Genomic DNA, 25,782 nt, shown 5'->3' with positions numbered 1-25,782 from the left:
TCTGGTGACTTTGGAGAAAATGAGCGTGGGGGCGGCCTAGGTGCCCTCCAATTTTTTGGTCTCTGAAAAAGAACACTAGAACTTTTAATTTCCGTTAGAATGAGTCCTCTCGCGACATTATTTGACCACTGGGTCGATACGATTTCCCCTGAAAAACAAAAAACAAAAAAAAAACAAATAAACACGCATCCGTGATCTCTCTTGTGGAAAAAAAAGAAAATTCCACATTTTTGTAGATAGGAGCTTGAAACTTCTGCTCAAGGTATTTCTGATACCCTGAATCTTATGATGTGATTTTCGTTAAGATTCTATGACTTTTAAGGGGTGTTTCCCCCTATTTTCTAAAATAAGACAAATCTCAGGCTCGTAACTTGTTGATGGGTAAGACTAAACTTGATGAAACTTATATTTAAAATCAGCATTAAAACGTGATTCTTTTGATGTAGGTAATGCTATCAAAATTCCGTTTTTTAGAGTTTCGGTCACTATTGAGCCGGGTCGCTCCTTACTACAGTTCGTTGCCACGAACTGTTTGATATATATATATATATATATATATATATATATATATATATATATATATATATATATATATATATATATATATATATATATATATATATATATATATATATAAATATATATATATATATATATATATATATATATATATATATAAATATATATATATATATATATATATATATATATATATATATATATATATATATATATATATTATCCTTACGCTTGTTTCTTTTAATAAATTATGTTTATTTAATTACAAACAAGTAGGGCACTGATACCAGATTTTACTATGAGTGTGTTCCAAGTTGAAGTTGCAATTCAATTCACCTTTACTTCAAATTTAAATTAAGGTGTATGTTCCCTCTTAAACCCGCTACTGTACAACAATCCTATCAATCATATCAACAATTAGCTTCAGATCTATCAATTCACCGAGCAAGAGTTTTCAAATAGCAAAAATATTTTCCTTAGAGAATGATCTAAACGTTCTTCAAAAATAAAAACAATTCTATAATTTCAAATGCATATTAATAATGAGATGCAGATTTCAAAAATATGAGTTCGGAAAAAGGAAAAAGCTGAATCTCAGCTATCGAGTGATATCAAAGTTGCGAATAACATTAAAACATTAATACCCTAGAAATACAGAAAAGTAGCGTACCAATAATTGTAAAATTGACGAAATAAAAATTATAAACACAAACATTAAAAAAAAATCATTGCAAAAAATTTATATATAATATATATATATATATATATATATATATATATATATATATATATATATATATATATATATATATATATATATATATATATATATATATATATATATATATATATATATATATATATATATATATATATGTTTATATAAAATATAAATACAAAATGTATATTTTATCATATTTTATAAAAAAAATTATATAAAGAGACATATTCTTATTTATAAAGAATAAGAAATAAAAAATTATGAAAATCTCAAACACCTAATTTAAAAAATATAAGTTTAATCTTTGGTTTCAGGAAAGATTTCCAGATTTGTTCTCTGTATTTAGTTTGAAAAATGTAGAGTGAAAATATATCTTTACAAAATAAAGCATTTTTCAATAGAATTGGAACACAAAATACTTACAGGTAGTATGAAATTAGTAAGAGGGGGTAGCTGTGCAGTGTATTCATCAATCCACGTTTCTAATTCCTCAACATAACCAGAAGGCACTGCAACTCTCTTTAAATGGCTTTCTCTGGCAACTGGCAATGGTGTGGCTACAAGTGATGCTATATCTTGCAATACGCATTGGATCCGTATCAGCTGATCAATATACAGTCCGTTTTTTTCTTTCCCATGTTCAATTGCCATTCTGCAACATAAAAAAAAAGTTCAGTACAAAGATCCAAAGGTCAGGAGAAACTAATACAAGAGTAACGTAAGCATAAAAAAAGGACAAAACCCAAGTGATCCTCTAGCAACACACAAACAGGTCAAACTACAAAGGGAAAACCAAAAGGAAGCCCCCTGCTTCTATACGTATAACTCATTTGATCATTTATTAGTTCAGTTATGCTAATTATGGCAACTACAACTTTATTGTTGCTCGCACGGCCAAGGCCTATACCGTCTTCGGCAGGCTGAAACATGTTTGGAAGAAGTCAATGATCAAACTAGCCACCAAAATGCACATCCTTGGCGCCTTAAGTCTGTTCTATCCTGCTGTAGGAAGATGAAACTTGGCCTATTAGTGCAGTTATGGCGCGGCGTTTAGAAACTCTTCAATTTAAGTGACTTCGCAGAATTAAGGGAATAAGATGGACAGACTTTGTCAGTAATGAATTTCTGCGAAGTATGATATCCCAGTTGCCCTTCCCGCACCATGTTGGCCAGCATACACTTCGCCTGTTCAGACACCTTTTGCATCTGTCTACTGACACTCTGCCTCGAATTATTTGCGACCTCGAACCGATTAGTAGTGAATCGGAACGTCCAAGAGGAAGACGAAACTTCCAGTGAAATGACAGTCTCAGGAATTTCCGAGACCAGGCTAGAATTTTGCAGTCTGATGCAGAGAACGTTGTTGCTGACCACCCCTTGTGGAAAAAGCTGACGACACTCTCAACATAAGGATTAAGTAGCCCTCATAAGGATTAAGTGAGTGATTATGGATAACTAATAATGGATGTGGATCAGTAACAAATTTTGATACTCACAAAGGTTTTGCTTTTTTACCAAGCAAAACCTAATAACAAGTGTCTGACTTTTTTTTTATTTTTCATTTCTCACGCAACTTTATGCAAGTTAAGCAAAGCAGCGATGCTGAGGTGAGAAATACACTTGAAATATATATACATATAAAATAGATCTAATGCTTTAACAAATAATACTCGCTCGTTTGTAAATATTTCTAATTCAATTTTAGTTCATAAATAAATAAGTAAATTATTAATTTAACAGGGGTTTAATAAGTCAAAGACCCCTTTGGCTAAAAGGAATGTAAAGAAAACCACAAAACAAGTAAATGAAAAAACACGTTCAGCCAGTAAAAACCCAAAAATAATGTCTTTTTATTTTGTTTTAATTGAGATTGGGTAATTTTTTTTTTCGTCTTTTTATTTATTCTGTGATCTCACTTCATTTTGCATGCTTCATCGCATTTTTTATTTTCTTCTTACAATACTGATGATGAATGATCAGAGTCTTCGTGAGTGACGTCAATTCACAAGAATGTCAAAGGGAGGGAGGGAGGCAAAATACCTTTTCCAAAACCTATAGAGGGAGAAAATTTGTTGATTATTTCGATAAGAATATCAAAAAAGTATTTTTCAATGAAATACACACCCCTCTATATAAAAAGAATTTTTCAAAGCCTAGAGCACCCCAAGTTTTGAAAAATGATTTTTATAAGGAGGGGTACATGCACCTTCTCCTAATCGGCGCCATTGGTTTCGGCCAAAGAATTTCCTTATTTTCAGGTTTGCATTAGCTGAACATTTTTCCGCTTTTTTTTGCTCTACATAAATTTTGATAAATTAAAACTCGAATAATCAAAAGTTGCAGCTTATTCCCTTCATACCTGAAATTTTGAGGCTAGGCAGATACTGCGGTCCACAGGTGAGAAATGTCCAGGATCATCTACGAGGAGAATTACCTACAGGGGGAATCAGCTGGACACCTTTCCAAACTATTTGACTAAAAAGCAACTACAATCTCGGGGAAAAAATTTAAAAAAAAATGAAAAGAAAGACTTATTAGCCATGGTCAGTGAAATTCAGAAAAACAAAATACAAAAAAGAGAATTTTTAAGCAAGAATAGCTAGTTCTTAGCCTTCAAACAATTATTTCCAAGCTTAGATTAAAGACAGCTTCAGACTAGACAGCTATTAATGCTATAAAAAGGATACGGCACTAGGCCCTTAAAGTCCGAACCGGCGATGCTGATCTCCGTTTAAAGGCACTTCAGCTAGGAAGTAAAATGGGGGGCTGGGGGCCAGCCATCCAGTACTTTCGCAAACCCTTCCTACCTACCCATCCAGATCTCTCCAGGTACCCATTTTAGAGCTGGGTCGAATCTGGCTGAGCTTAGAGTAACAATAATGATCCCCGTCTCAAACCAAACAACCGTTCACGCCCGGAATTGAACCCAGTCCCTCGGATAAAGGATTTCAAATCTAGTGCGCCAACCACTCGGCTAGGACAGTTGAGAATCCATAATAATACCAAATACCAAATACCAACAAGAATACCAAAACCGTCGGCTTTAAATAAATAATTATGTAGCTACTTGGCATTTCTCATAAGGTCTGCTCTCTTTTAATTTTATATAAACATGTTTAGAAATCTGAGCGTCATATTTCGAACCCAGTTTATGGGAGCAATCCATAAGGTACATCTTCCCCTAGAAACTTTAATATAACGTGGAAACTGTCAAATAATTGTGAAAAATACATAGAAAGCTAAATTAAAGATGAAAAGACAAAAAATGATTAATACATTATGTTAAACAGTGAAAAACTGAAGAGCAATTTGACTTCCATAAAATTAAAAGGTTAAAATAGATACAGCAGTTTATATGGGATTTCAAATTCTAAAATAGATTAAGCAGGGTAGCTTACGATAGGGAGGTTAGATGAAGAAATGAAAATCTTGTTATAGATTACTCAACTTGTACAATTTACAAAAAATTAAACAAAATATTAAACCAATTCATAAGAATATGACTTGAAAATATTTTAAATGCAACGCAAAAACTTAATGGCAAAAAAGAGACAAATTATGAGGTCAAAGTAGTATAATAGAGCCAAGAATACGATGAGCCCACAACCAGCATGCTTTCTATTATTATATATTTGAGATTGCTGTCTTGATTTCAGGGATTATTCCAGGTATCAAGCAGATTTCTTCCTCGCGCAATTTTTTATTATTAGTAGATCATTGGTTATTTCAGGTTTCGGGCTGTCAATGGAATACATTATGTAAAAATAGTACCCTATTATAGGACGCACAATTCAAAAGTGGTTTATGTGTTGTTTACTGGACGAGTCCTTAATTAGAACATGATACTCGAGATAATTAAGCCAATTTGAGGAAAAGGTAGGATTAATAAGGTATGCTTGCAATTTCTGTAGCGACAATAAAAAAACTGTATTGAATACCCGGTTACCAAAATAACATTTCATAAATATCTGGTAAATTTTTTATTCTTAGAAAAAGCTGTACGAAGCGACAAGGTACGAAACTTAAACAATTTATAATTCAAGTTTTTTTTTGTGGTTTAAACAGTTTCCGCAAAATCGTTAGTTGATCAGATACTGTATTTAAATAAATAAAAGAAAATAATGGACAATTTTGTGGTTAATTCACTTTTTTATGATTAAGTTTAAGAAATGGTTCATTTTTGGAACTCTGTAAGTTAAAGTCCCATTCCCAGCAAAATTGTACCGAGAATAGGCTATTGGTGGTTTGAGCCAATCAGAGTTTTTTGACTGATCAGAAAATCCTAAAAAAAAAACTGATTTGCTCAAATTAACGCTAGCTTTATCTTTACTTTAGTTAAGTTTCATTGCTAATAACACAAATTTATCATCCTTATCCCTTTGCCATCATTTTGAAACTAGAACATTAGATTGTCTGCTAACATTAATGCCATGTTCTGAAAATGCCCACTAATATAATAACTCTGAAAATGCGGGTAAACTTATTGTCTAAACAAAAAAAAGGTCGAGATTTACGCTTACCCAATGTGGGACACAAGCTCGTCAATAGTTCCTAAGGCGTGAAAGATTGGACTATCCTTTTCCCTTCTATCTCCTGCAAATGTGACAGTGGTTCCTTTATCACCTGTTTTTGTGTATATCTTGGGGTATGTTGATTTTGAACGGTCATTCTGACTAGAATATTGAAATAGTGTAGATCTTAGAGCATAGAAAAAACTGTATAATAGAATAGAATAGAATAGGTTTTATTTGCACAATCTCTCGTAGTCATAAAACTAAATGGCGCTTGTGCTTACAAAAAAGAAAAAAAGGATTAAATCAAACGACAAAAAAATAATCAGAGGACAAATAGTTTAAAATCAACAATTGTTATACTTTGATACAAAGAAAGGGATGAATGAGTTGGAAAAACGATTTGTGCGTGAAAAAGGTGCTGCTAATCTGTCAAATTTCTTCAACCTAGTACTTCGATGTTTCACTAAAACTGGTGGTAGTATCGATCTGTATTTATCACTTCTGAGAAGATATTGGCCAAATTCAAGGATCAAACTGAGACGACGCTCTTGAAGAGAGGGAATTTGTAAAGTGGATAATGCTAACTTATATTCGGTAAAAGCATCGCACAATATTACTTTGACTGCTCTTTTTTGTATTGATTCAAGCTGGTCACTTAGGTAAATAGTGTTATTGACTTGTGGGCCCCATACGGGACATGCATACTCTAAAATTGGTCGAATGTAAGTAAGATAGGCTATCCTTAGTTGTGTCACTGAAAAACCAAATCGACGCATTAGTATAAGTGTCCGCATCGCACTATTTGCCTTTTTGATAATTGTATCGACATGGAGGCTGAAAGAACAGTCGATGCTAAACTTGACACCAAGCACTACTGCCGAAGATTCACTAGGATAAGGAGGAGGAGGGCACACAAAGTCTCTCTTCAGGGGATTAAAGCGAAGGATTTTAGTCTTTCCTTCGTTGATTTGGAGGCTATTCGCAGTACATTCATCTTTGAAGTTGTTGATTATTTCGTTACAGAATTGGGGGACAGCCTCAGACTTCTCAACAATGTACTTCAGTAGGATTGACAAGTCGTCTACATACTTAAATCTTTCTTCATAGCCGGAAAGGATGAAATTTATCACTGCCAAAAACAGTAGACTAGCGAGCTTAGTACCTTGTGGGGCTCCGCATGTAAGCTCGACCCATTCGGAGTCGGTATCTCCTGGGAAAAGACTGTAAACGCACTGATAGCGGGCCTGTAAAAAATTGATCACTAAAAGGAGAATATGTTTTTGCGCACCCATGGTGCGTAGATTTGTGATAGCAACGGAATGGCGAATAAGATCAAAAGCCTTTCGGTAGTCTACGAGGAGAAGGTCGACTATAGCACTTCCTCGGTCGAGCCACTCGACAATGAGATGGTACATCCGTACTAAATAAACAGTTGTGCTGCTGCCTCTTAAGCATCCATACTGATACGGGTCTAGATGTGCAGAGTCCTGTGACATAAGTTTGCGGTAAATAAACGTTTCTGCAACTTTAGAAAGGTTCGGAGTTATTGATATAGGCCGGAGTTGATCACAAGATTTTGGACACCTTACTTTTGGAATAACGCGGACATATGCTCTTTTCCAAGCACTAGGAATGTAGCATACTCTGAAAGCCATTGACCATTAATCAATTACCACCTACCATATTTAAAAATAACAAAAAATATAAAGACCATCAAAATATAGCTAAATACATGAAAAACACAAGAAGAAAATATTATAGAACATAGTCTATAAAAATATGTTGCTAAAGGTTTGAACACTATTTCAAAACTTTTTGATTGGACTGAAATTGTTATCAATTTTTCCAATTTATTTTCAAGCATGTGTATCTTACTAAATCCACTGTTCAAAACATCATAAATATGATGTTAGGTTAGCTGCCATGGACACCTCACTAATGTTGTCCATGGACTGGGCTTGGTGCATACTTAAACCTGAGTGGAAGACATTCCAGCAGTCTTGTAGGATGATGTTTTCTCGGCCACTTGTTTTCAAAGTGAAAGCAATTGCCTGTCTTACCTACTTGTAAGGATTGGCAAAAAAGGCCAAGATATTTATATAACTCGTAGATATTGCCCCCTTCCCCTCCTGGAAAACAGGAGGACAATTAAATTAACAAAGATTCCGACTTAAATCCTAGCAAAACAAAGCTCCTTGTGGTACTTGGGCCTCTTTTGGATTTCCAAGTGGCACCCTTGATGTGAATGGTTTGATGGCACTTGCAAACAATTATGATCCTGACACGTGTGGAACAAGACAATTAGAGAGAAAAAGAGAGAAAAGATAAAAAAAGAAAAAAGAAATATTTCTACGATTAAACCTACGTAGCTTAGAAACGAAACGATATTAATTTTGAAAAATGTTTTAACAAAAAAGTTCTCATAAAAAAGTAAGGAAAAAAGCCAGTAGAAAAAAAAGTCTAAGACAACCAGAAATTAAAATAAAGAATAAAAGAAATCCGGGACGAACACAAATTAAAATGAATAAAACAAAAAAAAAAAAACTCAAAACGAACAGAAATTACAATAAATAACAAAGTCAAACTCGAAAATTAACATGAGTAGGGGTGACATCCCCCTTGCCTTCTCAAAACCTAAGACAACCAGAAATTAAAATAATGGATAAATGAAATCCGGAACAAACACAAATTAAAATCAATAATTATACAGATTTAAAATAACAGATATTACTGATTATGAAAAGATGAGATGTGGAACAAATGCAAATTAAACTAATAATCAAGTAGCCTTAAAACAGACAGAAACTACGACAAATTAAAAAGAGGCTACCAATCTAATTTAAACTGTATTCCTTTTATCATTATTATTCTTAAGAACTTTTTCCACAGGATAGGTTTTTCAAACAAAAGTAAAGAGCTCCACTAAGCCAACAATGAGCAGAAATAAAGTCAACTAACCTTCCAAGCGTAAAGCCACCACAAATCCCCATCAATAAATAAATGAAACTCAAAACAACAGAAATTACAATAAGTAACCGACTCAAACTAAAAAATAGCAAAAATTAACGCGAATAGGGCTGATATCCCCCAAGACATCTCAAAACCAGAATATAATATGCACTTTAATAAAAAAAACCTTGGATCGTCAGTTTAATATGCATATACTGATATTTATTCCTTAAATTTTTAATATATTACTATTCATGTTAGTTTTTGCTCGTTTTGAGTTTGACGTGTTTATAGATTGTAATTTCTGTTCGTTTTGGGTTTCATTTATCTATTGATGGTGATTTGTGGTAGTTTTACGCTTGGAAGGTTATTTGACTTTATTTCTGCTCATTTTTGGCTCAGTTAAGCTTTTTGCTTCTCTTTGAAACCTGTTTGGTGAAAAAAAGTGTTTAAAAGTAATTTCTGTTCGTTTTTTTTATTGACATAGTCTTTTTCAAACAGTTCGTGGTAACGAACTGTAGTAAGGAGCGACCCGGCTCAATAGTAACCAAAACTCTAAAGAATTGAATTTTGATATCAATAGCTACATCAAAAGAATCGCATTTTAATGCTGATTTTAAATATATAAGTTTCATCAAGTTTAGTCCTACCCATCAAAAGTTATGAGCCTGAGAAAATTTGCCTTATTTACGAAAATAGGGGGAAACACCCCCTAAAAGTCGTAGGATCTTAACGAAAATGACACCATCAGATTCAGCGTATCAGAGAACCCTACTGTAGAAGTTTCAAGCTCCTATCTACAAAAATGTGGAATTTTGTATTTTTTGCCAGAAGACAAATCACGGGTGCGTGTTTATTTGTTTTTTTTTTTTTTTTGTTTTTGTTTTTTTTTTTCCCAGGGGTCATCGTATCGACCAAGTGGTCCTAGAATGTCGCAAGAGGGCTCATTCTAACGGAAAAGAAAAGTTCTAGTGCCCTTTTTAAGTGACCAAAAAATTTGGAGGGCATCTAGGCCCCCTCCCATGCTCATTTTTCCCAAAGTCAATGGATCAAAATTTTGAGATAGTCATTTTGTTCAGCATAGTCGAAAACCATAATAACTATGTCTTTGGGGATGACTTACTCCCCCACAATCCCTGGGGGAGGGGCTGCAAGTTACTAACTTTGACCAGTGTTTACATATAGTAATGGTTATTGGAAAGTGTACAGACGTTTTCAGGGGGATTTTATTTTATTTGGGGTTGGGGCTGAGGAGAGGGGGCTATGTTGGAGGATCTTTCCTTGGAGGAATCTGTCATGGGGGAAGAAAAATTCAATGAAAAGGGCGCAGGATTCTCTAGCATTACTATAAGAAAACAATGAAAAATAAACATGAAAACGTTTTTTCAAATGAAAGGAAGAAGTAGCATTGAAACTTAAAACGAACAGAGATTATTACGCATATGAGGGGTTCTAAAAATACTTTAGCATAAAGAGCGAGGTATTTAGGAGGAGATAAATACCTTGCTCTTTATGCTAAAGTATTTTTAGTAATTTCAACTATTTATTCTACGGCCTTTCTGATTCAGGGGTCTTTCTTAAAGAATTGGGACAAAACTTACGATTTAGTGTAAAGAGCGAGGTATTAACGAGGGTACAAACCCCCTCGTATACATAATAAAAATATAAGGTTATGAAAGTTTGTTACGTAAGTTAATTCTTAAGTTACGCATACTTTTTACTAATAAAAATGTTCGTTAAAATTAAAAGTTCTAGTTGCCTTTTTAAGTAACCGAAAAATTACAGGGCAACTAGGCCTCCTTCCTCACCCCTTATTTCTCAAAATCATCTGATCAAAACTAAGAGAAAGCCATTTAGCCAAAAAAGGAATTAATATGCAAATTTCATTTCAATAATTTATGTGCGGAGAGCCAAAACAAAACATGTATTAATTCAAAAACGTTCAGAAATTAAATAAAAAAAACTCATTTTTTTAGCTGAAAGTAAGGAGCGACATTAAAACTTAAAACGAACAGAAATTACTCCGTATATGAAATGGGTTGTCCCCTCCACAATCCCTCGCTCTTTACGCTAAAGTTTGACTTTTTGCCACAATTCTACTTTTTAAAACAATTAAAAGCTTTAGCGTAAAGAGCGAGGGATTGCGGAGGGGACAACCCATTTCATATACGGAGTAATTTCTGTTCGTTTTAAGTTTTAATGTCGCTCCTTACTTTCAGCTAAAAAAATGAGTTTTTTTTATTTAATCATGGAAAGAAATAATATTATATCATTTCATTTTTTCCATAAAAATCCACAGTTAGGCTTACTATTTGTAAACTGGAAAAACTTTTCAACGATTTTTAATACTGACATAAATAGTATTATGTAATTTGGGTTTATACATCCTCAAGTTGACCTGAAAAACAAAACTAAATATCATTGCGAAAAAATTCTATCTATGCTCTTTGAAAACCTGGATACACTTAAATTCTTTTGATTTATTTTAACTTAAGAGCAAAAGTAGCATTAGCAGTAGCCCCAAAAGTTTCAACTCAATTCCTCCAGTCGTTCTCGACATGCTGTTGAGATTTCCTATTGGCAAACATACATATAGCGCCTTTTGATTTAGTTTTAAAGCATAACGGGCTATTAGCGTAAACGTAGGAGATTGACATACTCAATATCCCTAAAGACAGTGTTGCTTGACAGTTTTACTATGTTGAAAAAACTGACTGTCTCGAAATTTTGATCGGATGTGTTTGGAAAAGGAATGGACATGAAAGGAGGGCTGTTTGCCCTCTAATCTCTTTTAAAGGTTTCAATGATATTCCTAGCTATTATAGAGCAGCACTATGATATTGCTTGTATGACCTTTCAAAAGACTGTATGCATGTAGTTTTTTCGTTTACCGCAAGTTTTTTCTCACAACCGCAAACCCTCGTAGGTTTTCTTCACCGTGAAAGTGTTGTTTTATTTATTTATTTATTTGTGAATGTGGAATAATAAACTTAGGAACTTTAATTGAAACATACCCTAAACGTTCCCTAAAAGTTTCCTTTTAATACCCTTAGCGTCATTAGTCAAAGTAACTCAGTGGTAGTATTAATAGCATACACATAGTGCCTTCTGGCTAGTTCAAAATCCACCACAATGTACCCTTAAATGTCTAACTTGATAATGTAGGCTGTTCTTGAGATATTGGTTTGTCACTTTTTTGAAAATCCGCATGCTCATAATTTGTTTTGATTTAATTCAACATCCGCCAACATATTCCTTAGAGGTCCACCTTAATACTCTTAGCTTGTGTCGTAGCAATAGTTGTAGGATTACTAGTAGTAGTATGTGCATAGCACCTTTGGTTTCTTCAACATCCCCTTCAACACAAGCTGAAAGTTTCAATTTAATACCATCAATGGTTCCTGAAACATTTCTGATATGTCCTCTTGAGAACCTGTGGTAGCATAGTATGTATTGATTGAGTTACATACAGTTTCAATATATCAAACAATTTTCGCCTTAACAGGTAGGTAAAGGTAAAGGATACGGCATAAAAAAAGGATGCGGCATTTTACCCTTAAAGTCCATACCGGCAGTGCTGATCTCCGTCTCAAGGCCCTTCAGCCAAGAAATGCAATGGGAGAATCGGGGCTAGCCATACTGTGCTTTCGCGCACCCTTCCTCCTTACCTTCCTCAGGTACCCATTTAGAGCTGGATCTACTCTGACTGAGCTTACATTCACGCCACTGACCCCTATCCCAAACCAACCAATTGGCTACACTAGGATTCGAATCCTTGCCCTTTGGGCATAGGATTCCAAATACAGCACACCAGCCACTCGGCTAGGACACTTTTCGCCTTAATACCCCAGTTTCAATAAAAGCAGCAGTAATAGTAACCTTAGCTTTAGTGGCAGTAATACTAGTATGAGTAGAAGCAGTAGCATTAGGATGTAAATAGTTTCGTTTGGTTAGTACAACAAGCCCTATTACTTTCAAGTTCACACACCAAACTATTCCTAAGGTATTTCTGTTACGTCCTTTTGAAAACCTGAATTAGGAAGGCCTTGTGATTCAGTTCACCTTCCCCCTTCATAATTCCTTGAAAATTTCACCTTTATACCCTTAGAAATAGTTTTAGTAGTAGTCACAGTAGTACTGGTATTGCTAGTACTAGAAGCAGCCGTGTTATCAACGTATTCCCTTTTGTCAGTAGAACATCCCTCTCATCAAAGCCGAGAAGTTTCAACTTCTGGGCTTTATTTGACTTTATTGACAAGTTGCGGGCCAAACTATAAATCCTTAAAGAAAATCGGAAAGATTCAAATTATTTTCTTCTTCCTTGAAAAAGACTATGTCAATATAATACTATGTCATAATATATGCACACATATCAGCAATGGCTTATTGGATTAAGTTGGAATTTTCAGGAAATGCTTAATGGGGATCATCTGACCAAATGTCAATATGTGCACGGTATTGCTAATACTACTATTACTGCTGCATTTACTGCTACTACTACCAGGGGCGGATCCAGGGGGCCGGGGCCTTGGAACCCTTCCCCCGAGATTTTTCTGGCACCCTCATTTGCATTCCGTTCTTTTTTCTTTTTTTTACTCCTTTTTTAAGTATACTTGTCAATTTGATCAATTATTTATAGGTCATTTACCCAATTAACAACAAAAAGCAAAGCTTTCCTATGAATGTAAAGAGCAAAGTTGAAACTGAAAACGAACAAAAATTGTTTTTCTTCAGCTGGCTCAGTATATATCTGCAAAATTGGCATAAAATCTTTGATTGCTGCAAAGATTTTTCTAAGAACATGGATATTTCCCCTATTTCATGAAAATGGAAACACCTGTTGAAGATAAAACTGGTATCTTCAACACGTTACATAAATGTGGTAACACAGTTATAGCTATTAGTCTATTCAAAATGATATATTGAAAATTAGACTTGTAGCTAACAGTTCAATATGGATAAAAATAAAAATCTGGACACAAGCATAGAATGGATCAAACAGTTCGTGGTAACGAACTGTAGTAAGGAGCGACCCGGCTCAATAGTAAACGAAACTCTAAAAAACGATTTCGATGCTAAAAGATATATCAAAAGAATCGGATTTTTATGCTGATTTTAAATATATAAGTTTCATCAAAATTAGTCTTTGTCATCAAAAGTTACGAGCCTGAGAAAATTTGCCTTATTTTAGAAAATAGGGGGTAACACCCCCTAAAAGTCATAGGATCTTAACGAAAATCACACCATCTGATTCAGCGTATCAGAGAACCCTAGAGAAAAAATTTCAAGGTCCAATCTACAAAAATGTGGAATTTCGTATTTTTTGCCAGAAGACAAATCACGGGTGCGTGTTTATTTGTTTTTTTGTTTGTTTTTTTTCCCAGGGGTCATCGTATTGACCAAGTGGTCCTAGAGTGTTGCAAGAGGGCTCATTCTAACGGAAATGAAAAGTTCTAGTGCCCTTTTTAAGTGACCAAAAAAATTGGAGGGCACCTAAGCCCCCTCCCACGCTCATTTTTTTACCCAAGGCAACGGATAAAAATTTTGAGATAGCCATTTTGTTCCCCATAGTCTAAAACCATAATAACTAAGTCTTTGGGGATGACTTACCCCCCACAGTCCCTGGGGGAGGGGCTGCAAGTTACAAACTTTGGCCAATGTTTACATACAGTAATGATTACTAGGAAGTGTACCGACTTTATCAGGAGGATTTTTTTTATTTGGGTGTGGGGTTCAGGGGAGGGGGCTATATGGGAGGATCTTTCCTTGGAGGAATATTTCATAGGGGAAGAGAAATTCAATGAAAAGGGCGCAGGACTTTCTAGCGTTACTATAAAAAAAACAAACAATGAAAATATAAACATGAAAAAGTTTTTTCAATTGAAAGTAACGAGAAGCATTAATACTTAAAACGAACAGAGATTATTACGCATATGAGGGGTTCTAAAAATACTTTAGCATAAAGAGCGAGGTATTTAGGAGGAGATAAATACTTCACTCTTTATGCTAAAAATTTTTTAAGTAATTTCAACAATTTATTCTACGGCCTTTCTGATTCAGGGGTCATTCTTAAAGAATTGGGACAAAACTTAAGATTTAGTGTGAAGAGCGAGGCATTAACGAGGAGACCAGCCCCCTCATATATATAATCAAAAATATAAGAATATAAAAGTTTGTTACGTAAGTTAATTATTAAGTTTCGTATTTTTTTTTACTAATAAAAACGTTCGTTAAAAATTAAAAGATCTAGTTGCCTTTTTAAGTAACCGAAAAATTGGAGGACAACTAGGCCTCCTGCCCCACCCCTTATTTCTCAAAATCGTCTGATCAAAACTAAGAGAAAGCCATTTAGCCAAAAAAAGAATTAATATGCAAATTTCATTTTAATAATTTATGTACGGAGAGCCAAAATAAGACATGCATTAATTCAAAAACTTTCAGAAATTAAATAAAAAAACAAGTTATTTGAAATGAAAGTAAGGAGCGAAATTAAAACTTAAAACGAACAGAAATTACTCCGTATATGAAAGGGGTTTTTCCTCCTCGACGCCCCGCTCCTTGCGCTAAAGTTTGATTCTTTCTCGCAACTCTACTTTTTAAAACAATAAAAAACTTTAGCGTAAGGAGCGGGGTGTCGAGGAGGAAAAGCCCCTTTCATATACGGAGTAATTTCTGTTCGTTTTAAGTTTTAATGTCGCTCCTTACTTTCATGTAAAAAACTTGTTTTTTTTTTATTTAATACTAAAAGGATTCAAAAATAATAAGGCTCCAGGTGCTGATAGTGTGATATATGAGTTTCTTAAATATGGCGACTCTGAGGTTAGAAATAAGCTACTGAAGATTATGAATATGACTTTAGAAAAAGGGGAAGTACCAAAAGATTTTAGGAAAACCTTAATTAAACCACTGCATAAGAAAGGTGACAAAAGTGAGTGTCCTAACTATCGAGGCATTAGTCTGGTTTCTGTAGATAGCAAATTACTTAGTAATATGATACTTTTTAGACTGAGAGATAGTGCAGACGAAGTTTTAAGAGGAAAACAGTACGGTTTTAGAAATGGTAGAGGATGAGGGTCGACCAAGTTTTCATTCTTAGGCTAGTAATTGAGAAGTCCCTTCGTTGTCAAACACCTTTGGTCCTCAGTTTCATAGATTATGTGCAAGCGTTCGATTCTGTTGATAGAAGAGCTCTAGCAAAGATCTTATCCTTATTTGGTATACCAGACAAATACATTAAAGTGATTTGCGCTATGTACTAGAATAATACTGCTGCGGTTAAAATAAGAAATGAAATTAGCACCTGGTTTTGTATTAAATCAGGGATTAAGCAGGGTTGTGTTCTATCCCCCTTTATATGTATCATTTTGATGGACTTTGTCTTAAGGAGCACAGAAAAGGCAATTGAAGACTACGGAATGGAATGGAGAGGAAAAACTCTCATGGACTTAGATTATGCTGATCATTGAATTATATTAGATGAAAGTGTGATAAAAATGAACGATTTTTTAGAGGTTTTGAAGGTTCAGGCTGCTAGAATAGGTTTGAAATGAGTGAAGATGAAAAAGTGACATTAGGTAACAAAAAAATTGATCAGATGGGCAGCTTCACTTACCTTGGTAGCATTATTAGTAAAGACGGTGGGAGCATTAAAGATGTTAAAAGTAGAATGGCCAAGGCTCAGGGTATTATTTCAGAGTTAAAAAAAAGTTTGGAAGAATGGGAAGATAGGTATGCAAACCAAGATTATAACATTGGAAGCTACAGTGATGACAGTAATCGAATAAGGCTCTGAATCATGGATGCTCCGAAAAGCGGATGAAAATTTACTAGATATTTTTCCAGAGAAATTTCTTAAGGATTTTTCTGGGTACCCGGCTGACTGACTGTATTTCAAACAGTAGGCTGTATGAAAAATGGGGTTCAATCCCGCTTTCTACGGCTATAATGAAAGAAAGGTTGAGGTGGCTAGGCCACGTTCTGCGCATGAAAGATGACAGATTGCTGAAGATTGTCCTTTTTGGCCAACCGTCTGGGGCTAAACGGAAAGCAGGTCCTCATTGTCTGGGGTGGGAGGATTTTATAAATACAAATCTAAAGGAAATGGGAACTTCCTAGGAGGATGTAAAGAGGGAGGCCTTGAATAGAATGGGTTGGAAGAGAAGCATGCGTAGTAGTGTTGGCCTCAGGCGGCTAGGTCCTACGGTGAGTTATTATAAGTAGTAGTAGTAAATGTTAGAGGTGCGGGTGAGGAGGGTTTGAATATGACGTCTGAAAAATAAAGAAGTAAAAGAAAACTAAAAAAATAAAAAAAGGTTAAAAACTAAATAAAAATGAAAAGAAAAAAATCTAAAAAAACGAAAAAAATAAAAAAATAAATAAGGTAAAAAACTTTAAAAAATCAAAAAAAACTAAAAAAAAACTGAATAAGAACAAAAATTAAAAAAAAAGAAAAATTAAAAAAGAAAAAAACAGAAAAGAAAAACCAAAAAAATAAAGAAAAGAAAAAACTAAAAAAGAAAAAAATAAAAGGAAAAAAATGAAAAAACTAAAAGGAGAAAAAACTAAAAAGTAAGAAAAAAATAAAACTAAAAAAGAAAGAAAGAAAAAAGGTAAATAATATAAAATAAGGAAGAAAAAGAAAACTAAAAAAACAATAGCTCAATAGCACAATAGCTCTGGTTGCACAGGCAGAAATAAGGTTTAAGGTAGGATTCTTACTGCATTTGACTGTAATTCTGTTGAAGCACTAACGAACAAGTGAATCAACCCTACAAACTTAACAATTCTGAAACGACAAAAAGCAATCTTAGAAAGTCACTGCTTCCGAGTTTGAATAGATATAAGATGAGACTTGAGGGAAAAATTGTTTTGAACATTGGTTCCCTCGATGCTTTTTAGGCTATTTTAGCTAAGGCAATGTCGTCATTTCAATTTATACAAACACCACGCGAGTGCAAAGAGTATGACGTCACTCCTCGTATTAGCATCATTGTAGTTAGACAAAAATGACGTCTTACTTATTATATATAGAGCTTCGTAAGCAATAGAAATTATTTGTAAAATGAAAGAGCAAAGATTGTCTATTGCAGACGTAAGCCAGTCTGCGGAAGGAGAAAGCAGTTGCCACACTACAAAGGTGGATCATGCCGTAATTTTTGACATGTCCTGTGGTTTGAGCTTTTGTGGGCTAGAGCTAATGAAATGTACAGACAGAAAAAACATCAAGTACAAACAACTAGATCGCCCTTTATTTAAGTTTGATGGAAAAATAGAAATAGGCAGCAGTATTTTTACTCCATATTCAAAAACATTTGAAGTTGAAAGTTTTCCACACTTACAGAAGACAGTGACAGAAGTTTTATCCAAAAGATATGGATTCGACGCTGAAATTGACATCAAAACATGTGATTTTGAAAGAAATTTCAATTGTCAAACAAATTCAGAGGAGTCTTCTTCAGAAAACATAAAATACAAAAAAAAACATTATATACGATATACAATACTACCAATTGGTAGTTTTGTAATTGATAGTGAGATCAGAAAACTTTCCAGTGAAGCGGAAAAAGAATTAAAACATTTAGAAACGGAGGAACACGCTTTGAAGTTTCTAAACGACTTCGGCTCCCACTACCCTGACCCCAAAAATACGTTTGTTTATGGTGGCAGAGAGATTACCCATTATTACGAAATAAAAGCGTATAAAGATTACCCAAAAAGGAAAACAGAAGGTGTCAAAACTTCAGGCAATGCCCTTTCCAAAGCTTTCAGGGGCCTTTTTTTCAAAAAAAAGGGCCCACAAGTCATGAAAAAATAGATTCAAAAAGAAACACTGAGGAAGGTAAAGAAAGACCAATATCCTCTGATAGAACAACTACTCTCTATCAGAGAGTAGATTGGGGCATCTATCCCTCAGAACAAGAATTCATAAAAGAAGTGACAATGAACCCGCGGGAGGGTCGAATCATAAGCAGAGGACATGATTTGGTACCAGTATGGGATCTAATAAAAGATCAATATAAAGACCAGGCTAATCTAATAAGAAAGGCCTGGATTAATAAAAATAGATGGACTGCGTCAGATATAATTCAAGAGCTCAGAACGAGGTACATGGACAAGGTCACAGGTAAATATTGGGAACAAATAGGGAAAGAAAAGGATTGGGTGAGACCTCAGGTGGCATTACGAAGATATGAGGCTGAATTGAGAAGCAGAGATGGACACCATCAGACATAACTCAAGAGTTCAGAACAAGGTATAAGGGCGACGTAATAAATGAATTTGGCAGAAAAATAACCATGGATGAATCCTCAGGATGAGCTACATAGATGACATGAAAAGATAATTTTTTGAATAGTGACCCATCATTCACAACTATATGCTAGTAAAAATTACATAAAAAAACAAGAAGGTAAGAAAACTTCAGCCAGTGCAAAAGCTAAAATAGAGGCCAGAAGTTTTGATGACACACATATTCACTACTCGTTTCTCCCTTTAATGAAGCAAGAGTTTAACGGCGATTCCTCGGGGCGAGTATTGGTACATGTTACGTCACAAAGGAATGTTTTCTTATAGATGCAAGTGCATTTTACGTAATAGGGTTTGAAGACGGTTACAGATATCCCAAGACGCTTTTTAAGACGTTTCTCTTCAAGACGTTTCGAGACATTCGAAGAAGTTTTTTAAGACATTCAAAACCTTTTCTAAGCTATTTTTTGGAGATTTTTATTATCAAAAGGTTTCAAGACATGCCAAGACGTTTTTAAGACATTTTTCTTCAAGACGTTTCAATACATCCCAAGACGTTTTTTAAGACATTTCTCTTCTAGACATTCCAAGACATTCTAACACATTTTTATTCGAGACATTTTTTCAAGGCGTTTCAAGGCATTTTGTTCAAGACGATATTTTTTCTTAGACATTTCAAGACGTTATTTAAGACACTTTTCTTTGATACGATTTTTCAAGACGTTTCAAGACATTTCAAGACATTTTTTCTATAAAGTGCTTTTTCATGATTTCTTTAGTTTTTACGTAATAGGGGAATGTTTGCGTATGGTAAGGATGAAGCATTCACACTTGACTTAATTTTTCAGGCTACCCTTTGTGATGGAGGAATGGAGCCCTAGACACCTGGACCATGAAACCCTTTCTAAGGTTTTGCTCCAGGAAATAGATTAAACGAAACAATCAATTCGACACGCGAAAAATACCCATGTTCCTCTTACTAGAATGATTAATCTATTGATTGCGTGTTTCCTATGTCTGCAGTAACTGAGCTGCAAAGAGAAAAGTCGATTACAAGTTATTGTCTACTTGGTATTTACCTGCATATTAAACAATGCTTTAGAGGGTGCCATAAGATAATATTGCTATCAAAGATGGAATAAAAGTGAGAGTACCATCTTTGCTAGCACCCACTACACCTTCATACACGGTCAAAGGTTTTTCCTTTTCCTCTTTACTATGCAGAATTTTATACTTACATTAAGAGCATTCTCGAATGTGTGTACCTATTTGCCTAGGCTACAAGACGCTTAAATGGCATCGGTGAAATATATTGAATGGTGAAATTATACTGGATCAATAAATCTAGAGGATACAGACTTTTGTAGATACAAGTTGTATTAATAAAAACAAACTTACAAAGCATAATTATAATACTGAAAAAGCAGTTATAACAAAACAACGGAAAACAAAACGAGAAAAAAATTATAAAGGATAAAATATAAGCAAAAAGAGCCATGAATTTAAGAAAGGCAGGGATCTTACCAACCGATTCGAGAGGGGAGGCTTTCATATTAGAGTAAATTTCAACCACATTAAGATACTGTGAGGTAATGAGAATCCCTCGTTTCCTTGAGCCGAGACTATGCATTTTCGATTTGACAAGCACCTGATTGAAAAATATCTTCCCTTCAATTTCAAATAAGCTCGTTAGAGCTAAATTTAAACCACATTAAAATATTTTTGATGGCTTTTAATGAAAATGCCCAGGTTCTTTGATCCATTGACTAGCTCTCGTTTCAGTAATAATTCTTTTCAAATTTCACAAAATCTTGTTAGAGGTAAATTTAAGTCTCGTTAAGATGTTTTTGAGGGCTTTTAATGGAAATATCTCTTTTCTTTGACTGAGCGTTAGATTTCAATCCCCTTCTGTCAAAAAATCTTTTGACACCTCCCACCTTAACTTTCAGCTGTAAAACATGTTTTTCCAAGCAATTGACGCCACCATGGCAATATGTGGCTGCCGAGTATAAGACAGAAAAAGCGATTCAAAATCAGGAAATGCAAGAAAAAACAAAACACGACAAAAGCTTATAAAGGATAAAATATAAGCAAAAAGAACCATGAATTAAAGAAAGACAGGGAACATACCAACCAATTCCAGAAGGGATTTTTGTTATCAGAGGTAAATTTATACCACACTAAGATATTTTGAGAGATTTTAATGACTGAGCCTTAGATTTTACTTGCGAGCAGCGAGCAAATTTATTAAAATGAAAGCATTGAAAGAGAAAAACTTGTCTATTACAGACGTAAGCCGGTCTGCGGAAGAAGAAAACAGTTCCCACACTAAAGTAGTCAATTATTCAGTAATTGAAAAAATGTCAGGTGGTTTGAGCTTTTGTGGGCTAGATCTAATGGAATGTAAAGAAGACAGAAGAGACATCAAGTACCGAGAATTAGATTGCCGTTTATTTTTATTTGACGGAGAAATAGAACTATGCAATAGTAAATTTGCTCCATATTCAAACAAATTTGAAGTTAATAGTGTTCAACACTTTAAGAAGACAGTGAGAGACGTCATTACAGAAAAATAAGGATTCGACGCTGGAATTGCCATCGACTTCTGTAACGTAGAAAGTAAATTAGGTAAAGAAACTCATTCAGGGGAATCTTCTTCAGAAAATCCAAAACACAGAAGAAAAGATTATGTTAATTATACATTTCTACCAGTCGGATCTTTTAAAGTTGACAGTGAGATGAGGAGACTAACCAGTGAAGCAGAAAAGGAATTAGAACGTTTGAAAACGAGGAAAGACGCTTTGGAGTTTCTAAAGGACTTCGGCTCCCACTACCCTGCCCCAAAAAATATGTTTCATTATGGTTGCGTAGAGATCACCCATTATTCAGAATTACACATAAAACCACATAGAAAAAAAAACAGAAGGTGTGAAAACTTCAGGCAGTGCCCTTTTCAAAGCTTTCAGGGGCCTTTTTTTCAAAGCTGAAAAGGGGCCCAAAAATCATGGAAGAGCAGTTTTAGAAAATTATTCAGAAGAAAAAAATGACGATGGCGAAGAAAATTCAAGATCCCCTGATAGACCAATCCACTGTGATTGGGCGTCCTATCCTTCAGAACAGGAATTTACAAAAGAAGTCTTATCGAAACCGCAGTTTGTTAGAATCATCAGCAGGGGATATGATATTGTACCAGTTTGAGATCTAATCAAACAGCAATATCCAGATCAGGTTGATGTAACTAAAGAAGCATGGATTAATAAACATGAATGGATGGCATCATATTTGATTCAGCAGTTGATAACAACATATATCGGCGAGGTGAAAAATGAATTTTGGGAGACAGAAGAGGAATGGGTGAATCCTCAGGAGGCAGTGCTAACATATAGGTGTAAACATGACCAAACATAATTCCAGAATTCAGAACGATGTACATGGACGACGCGAAAAATGAATTTTGGGAGAAAAAAAGAGAAATATGAGAGTCCTCAGGAGACACTACTAACATATAGGCGTGAACATGACCAAACACACAACTACACAACTACAATGACACAACTACAATGGCATGTAACTAATATGGCGCGTAACGACTTACGCGCGGGGGGGGGGGGGGGTGCCCCCACAAACCAGGTGTTGGGGTGGCGCGAAGCTAGTGTAAGTATAAAATTCTGCATAGTCAAGATGAAAAGGAAAAACCTTTGACCGTGTATGAAGGTGTAGCAGGTGCTAGCCAAAATGGTACTCTCGCTTTTACTTCGTCTTTGATAGCAATATTATCTTATGGCACTCTCTAAAGCATTGCTTAACATGCAGGTAAATACCAAGTAGGCAATTACTAGGAATCGACTTTCCTCTTTGCAGCTCATTTACTGCAGACATAGGAAACACGCAATCAATAGATTAATCATTCTAGTAAGTGGGACATGGGTATTTTTCGCGTGTCGAATTGGTTGTTTCGTTTAATCTATTTCCTGGAGCAAAACCTTAGAAAGGGTTTCATGGTCCAGGTGTCTAGGGCTCCATTCCATTGATTAGAGATCCCTTTTGAATCCTAATGTTGATATAAGATCTCTAATATATAAAGGTTCCGCGAGAAAACGCATTGAAAGAAAATGAATTTCTCAAAGTACTAGCAATTTCAACTATTTATTAGAGATCAACTATTCAACTGTTATTAGTAATTTCAACTATTTATTCTATGGCTTTTGTGATTCAGGGGTCATTCTTAATGAATTGGGAAAAAATTTAAAATTTAGTGTAAAGAGAGAGGTACTGACGATGGGGCGAACCCTCTGATATATGTAATAAAAACATGAGAAGAAAAAGTTTTACGTAAGCTAATTTATAAGTTACGTATATCTTTTAATAATAAAAAGATTCGTAAAAAATTAAAAGTTCTAGTTGTCTTTTTAATTAACCAAAAAAATTGGAGGGCAACTAGGCTTCCTCCCCCGCTCTTTTTTATCAAAATCATTCTATCAAAATTATGAGAAATCCATTTAGCCAAAAAAAGAAAATTTCGTTTTAATTATTCCTCTGCGGAGAGCCAAAATCAAAACATGCATTGATTCAAAAACGTTCAGAAATTAAATAAAAAAAACAGGTTTTTCCAACCAAAAGTAAGGAGCGACATTAAAACTTAAAACGAACAGAAATTACTTCGTATATGAAAGGGGCTGCTTCCTCATCAACGCCCCGCTCTTTATGCTAAAGTTTGACTCTTTCTCTCAACTCTTCTTTTTAAAACAGTAAAAAACTTTAGCGTAAAGAGCAGGGCGTTGATGAGGAAGCAGTCCCTTTCATATACGAAGTAATTTCTGTTCGTTTTAAGTTTTAATGTCGTTCCTTACTTTCGTTTGAAAAAACTTGTTTTTTTTATAAGAGAAAAAGACTGATGGCTGAATGTGCAAGGAAATTGAAGGATATTTCTGGATATTTTGGTAAAATATCCGAAAATATCCGGAAATCGAAAGGTAAGTCTTGACTAATAATAAACCCCCTCCACCCTCAAAATATCCTTAAATTTAGTTTTGTGACTAATTAAATAGCGAATGGCCCAATACGGCTTTTGTGTGATAAATCTGTCTATCTATTTATTTTAACTATATAGCTAAATTTGGTTGAGATTAGTTGAATGAAAGAATTAAAAGCAATTTAGGCCAGGAACAGATACATGAGGTTGGAGGGGGCGACCCTCCTCCTAAGACACTTCTGGCATACTTATTCCATTCTTTTTTCTTTTTTAATCTTTTTTAAAATAAACTTTTTAATTTGTTGCCCACCTCAGGTCACATTGGCGCACTTGGTTCAGCAGCCCCCTTACCCAAGATTTTGCTCTTGATCTGTCAGAGATTCAGACATGAAACTGCTCGCACGACCAGTTTACGAATCATTTCGTCATAAAATTATAAGATAAACTTCGTTTTTATGAAAAATTAGTCATATAATTTAACTTGCTTGCTAGATCTTCATCTTCAGATTGTTTTTTCTTTTTTTCTTTTTTTGGCTGATTTTTTTATTCTCTTTCTTAAGACCCCATTGACTTAGGGTATGGTTTCTGGGAGTCATTGATAGGAGTATGATAAGGATGGGTCACGGGAGGGGAGGCAAAATATAAAGGGGGTTTCGGGAAATGTTTTGGACATTTGAGTTTGCCGAGTGGGATTTGGGAGAGCTAATCGACATGCCCTATCTTATTCAGCTGCCTGACTATAGTAAGATGCAGGGTAGAATACTATCTTCCTAGGACAAAGTCCTAGTGGAATGTCGTCTATGTTATCTGAACATAATGTGGAAGTTAGAAACTACCCATATTGATAAGGTTAATGTAGACTGGCAGATTCACAAGTATCAATTATCTCAAGCTCTATCATCCCTGCCAGGCAACTTGAAAGACTAATGAATCTTATTTATTGCCCTTGTCTCCCTCCCTTTCGTCATTGACTATACCAATATTACCCCCATATTTTGTTTATTATTACCCGAAATTATGGGGGGTAAATAGATAATGACCATATCAAAAGGCACTGTAAGTATGGGTGCCAATAAGAACCTCAGCAATATAAAGAACACCAGGGAGATCTAATCTGAAACTTTCTTGGTTACTACTGCTACTTCTGCTCTTACAATTTAAATAAATAAAAGAGTGTAAGTATCTCCTGGTTGTCAAAGAGTCAAAAATTCAAGGTTGTCAAAAATTCTTAGGCAATGTTAATGAATCTTATTTTCTCCATTAATTGATTTTTTTTTATCCAACTCTAAAGAAAAAAAAATTAGTTGGGTTTACTCAAGTCTCAATGAAGCCATAGTAATTTATTCATCAAAGAATCTGCTCATGTCTGTGATTAATATGCATTTTACTGCTATAAGAAAATATTATTGGCTTTCAAAGAGGTTTCTTAGTCATTTTGCATCAGCACCAACCAGATTCACACAAACAAACTGGTCTGATGAAAGCGTTATCTATACCTCCCCCCCATCATTATGTTTAAATCATTTTGGCACCCTTGGTCCAGTACCCCCCCATATTTTTCTCTAGATCCGCCCCTGAATACTGCTACTTCTATTGCAACTGTTTACAAGGGTAAGAGCATTGAGATAAAAATTTTGAGAAGCGTATGAACATGCAGGCTTTCAAAAGGACATATCAGCAATGGCTTATTGTATTCAGTTGAAACTTCCAGGCTTTGATGAGAGGGATGTTCTACTGACAAAAGTAAATACGTTAATAATACTGCTGCTACTAGTACTACTGCTATTACTATTACTACTACTAGTAGTAATACCAGTACTACTGTGACCACTACTACGACTATTTCTAAGGGTATGAAGGTA

The 25,782-nt window shown here is 34.7% G+C and overlaps 1 protein-coding gene across 2 annotated transcripts in view; it reads right to left on the bottom strand.

The window, feature by feature from the left end:
* LOC136028705 (corrinoid adenosyltransferase MMAB-like) overlaps positions 1-25,782 on the bottom strand; it is a 42,774-nt gene that overhangs the window by 12,435 nt on the left and 4,557 nt on the right. For both annotated transcript variants that reach the window (XM_065706561.1, XM_065706559.1), the window contains exons 2-3: positions 5,761-5,913; positions 1,664-1,892 (exon numbers count right to left, since the gene is read on the bottom strand). In XM_065706561.1, coding sequence (XP_065562633.1) covers positions 1,664-1,892; positions 5,761-5,913 — 382 coding nt within the window. The remainder of the gene's footprint in view (positions 1-1,663; positions 1,893-5,760; positions 5,914-25,782) is intronic.

Source organism: Artemia franciscana, chromosome 7 (assembly GCF_032884065.1).
Source record: "Artemia franciscana chromosome 7, ASM3288406v1, whole genome shotgun sequence".
Lineage (NCBI taxonomy): Eukaryota > Metazoa > Arthropoda > Branchiopoda > Anostraca > Artemiidae > Artemia > Artemia franciscana.
Note: the sequence above shows the minus strand (reverse complement) of the source record. Positions and strands in the feature narration are given on the sequence as shown.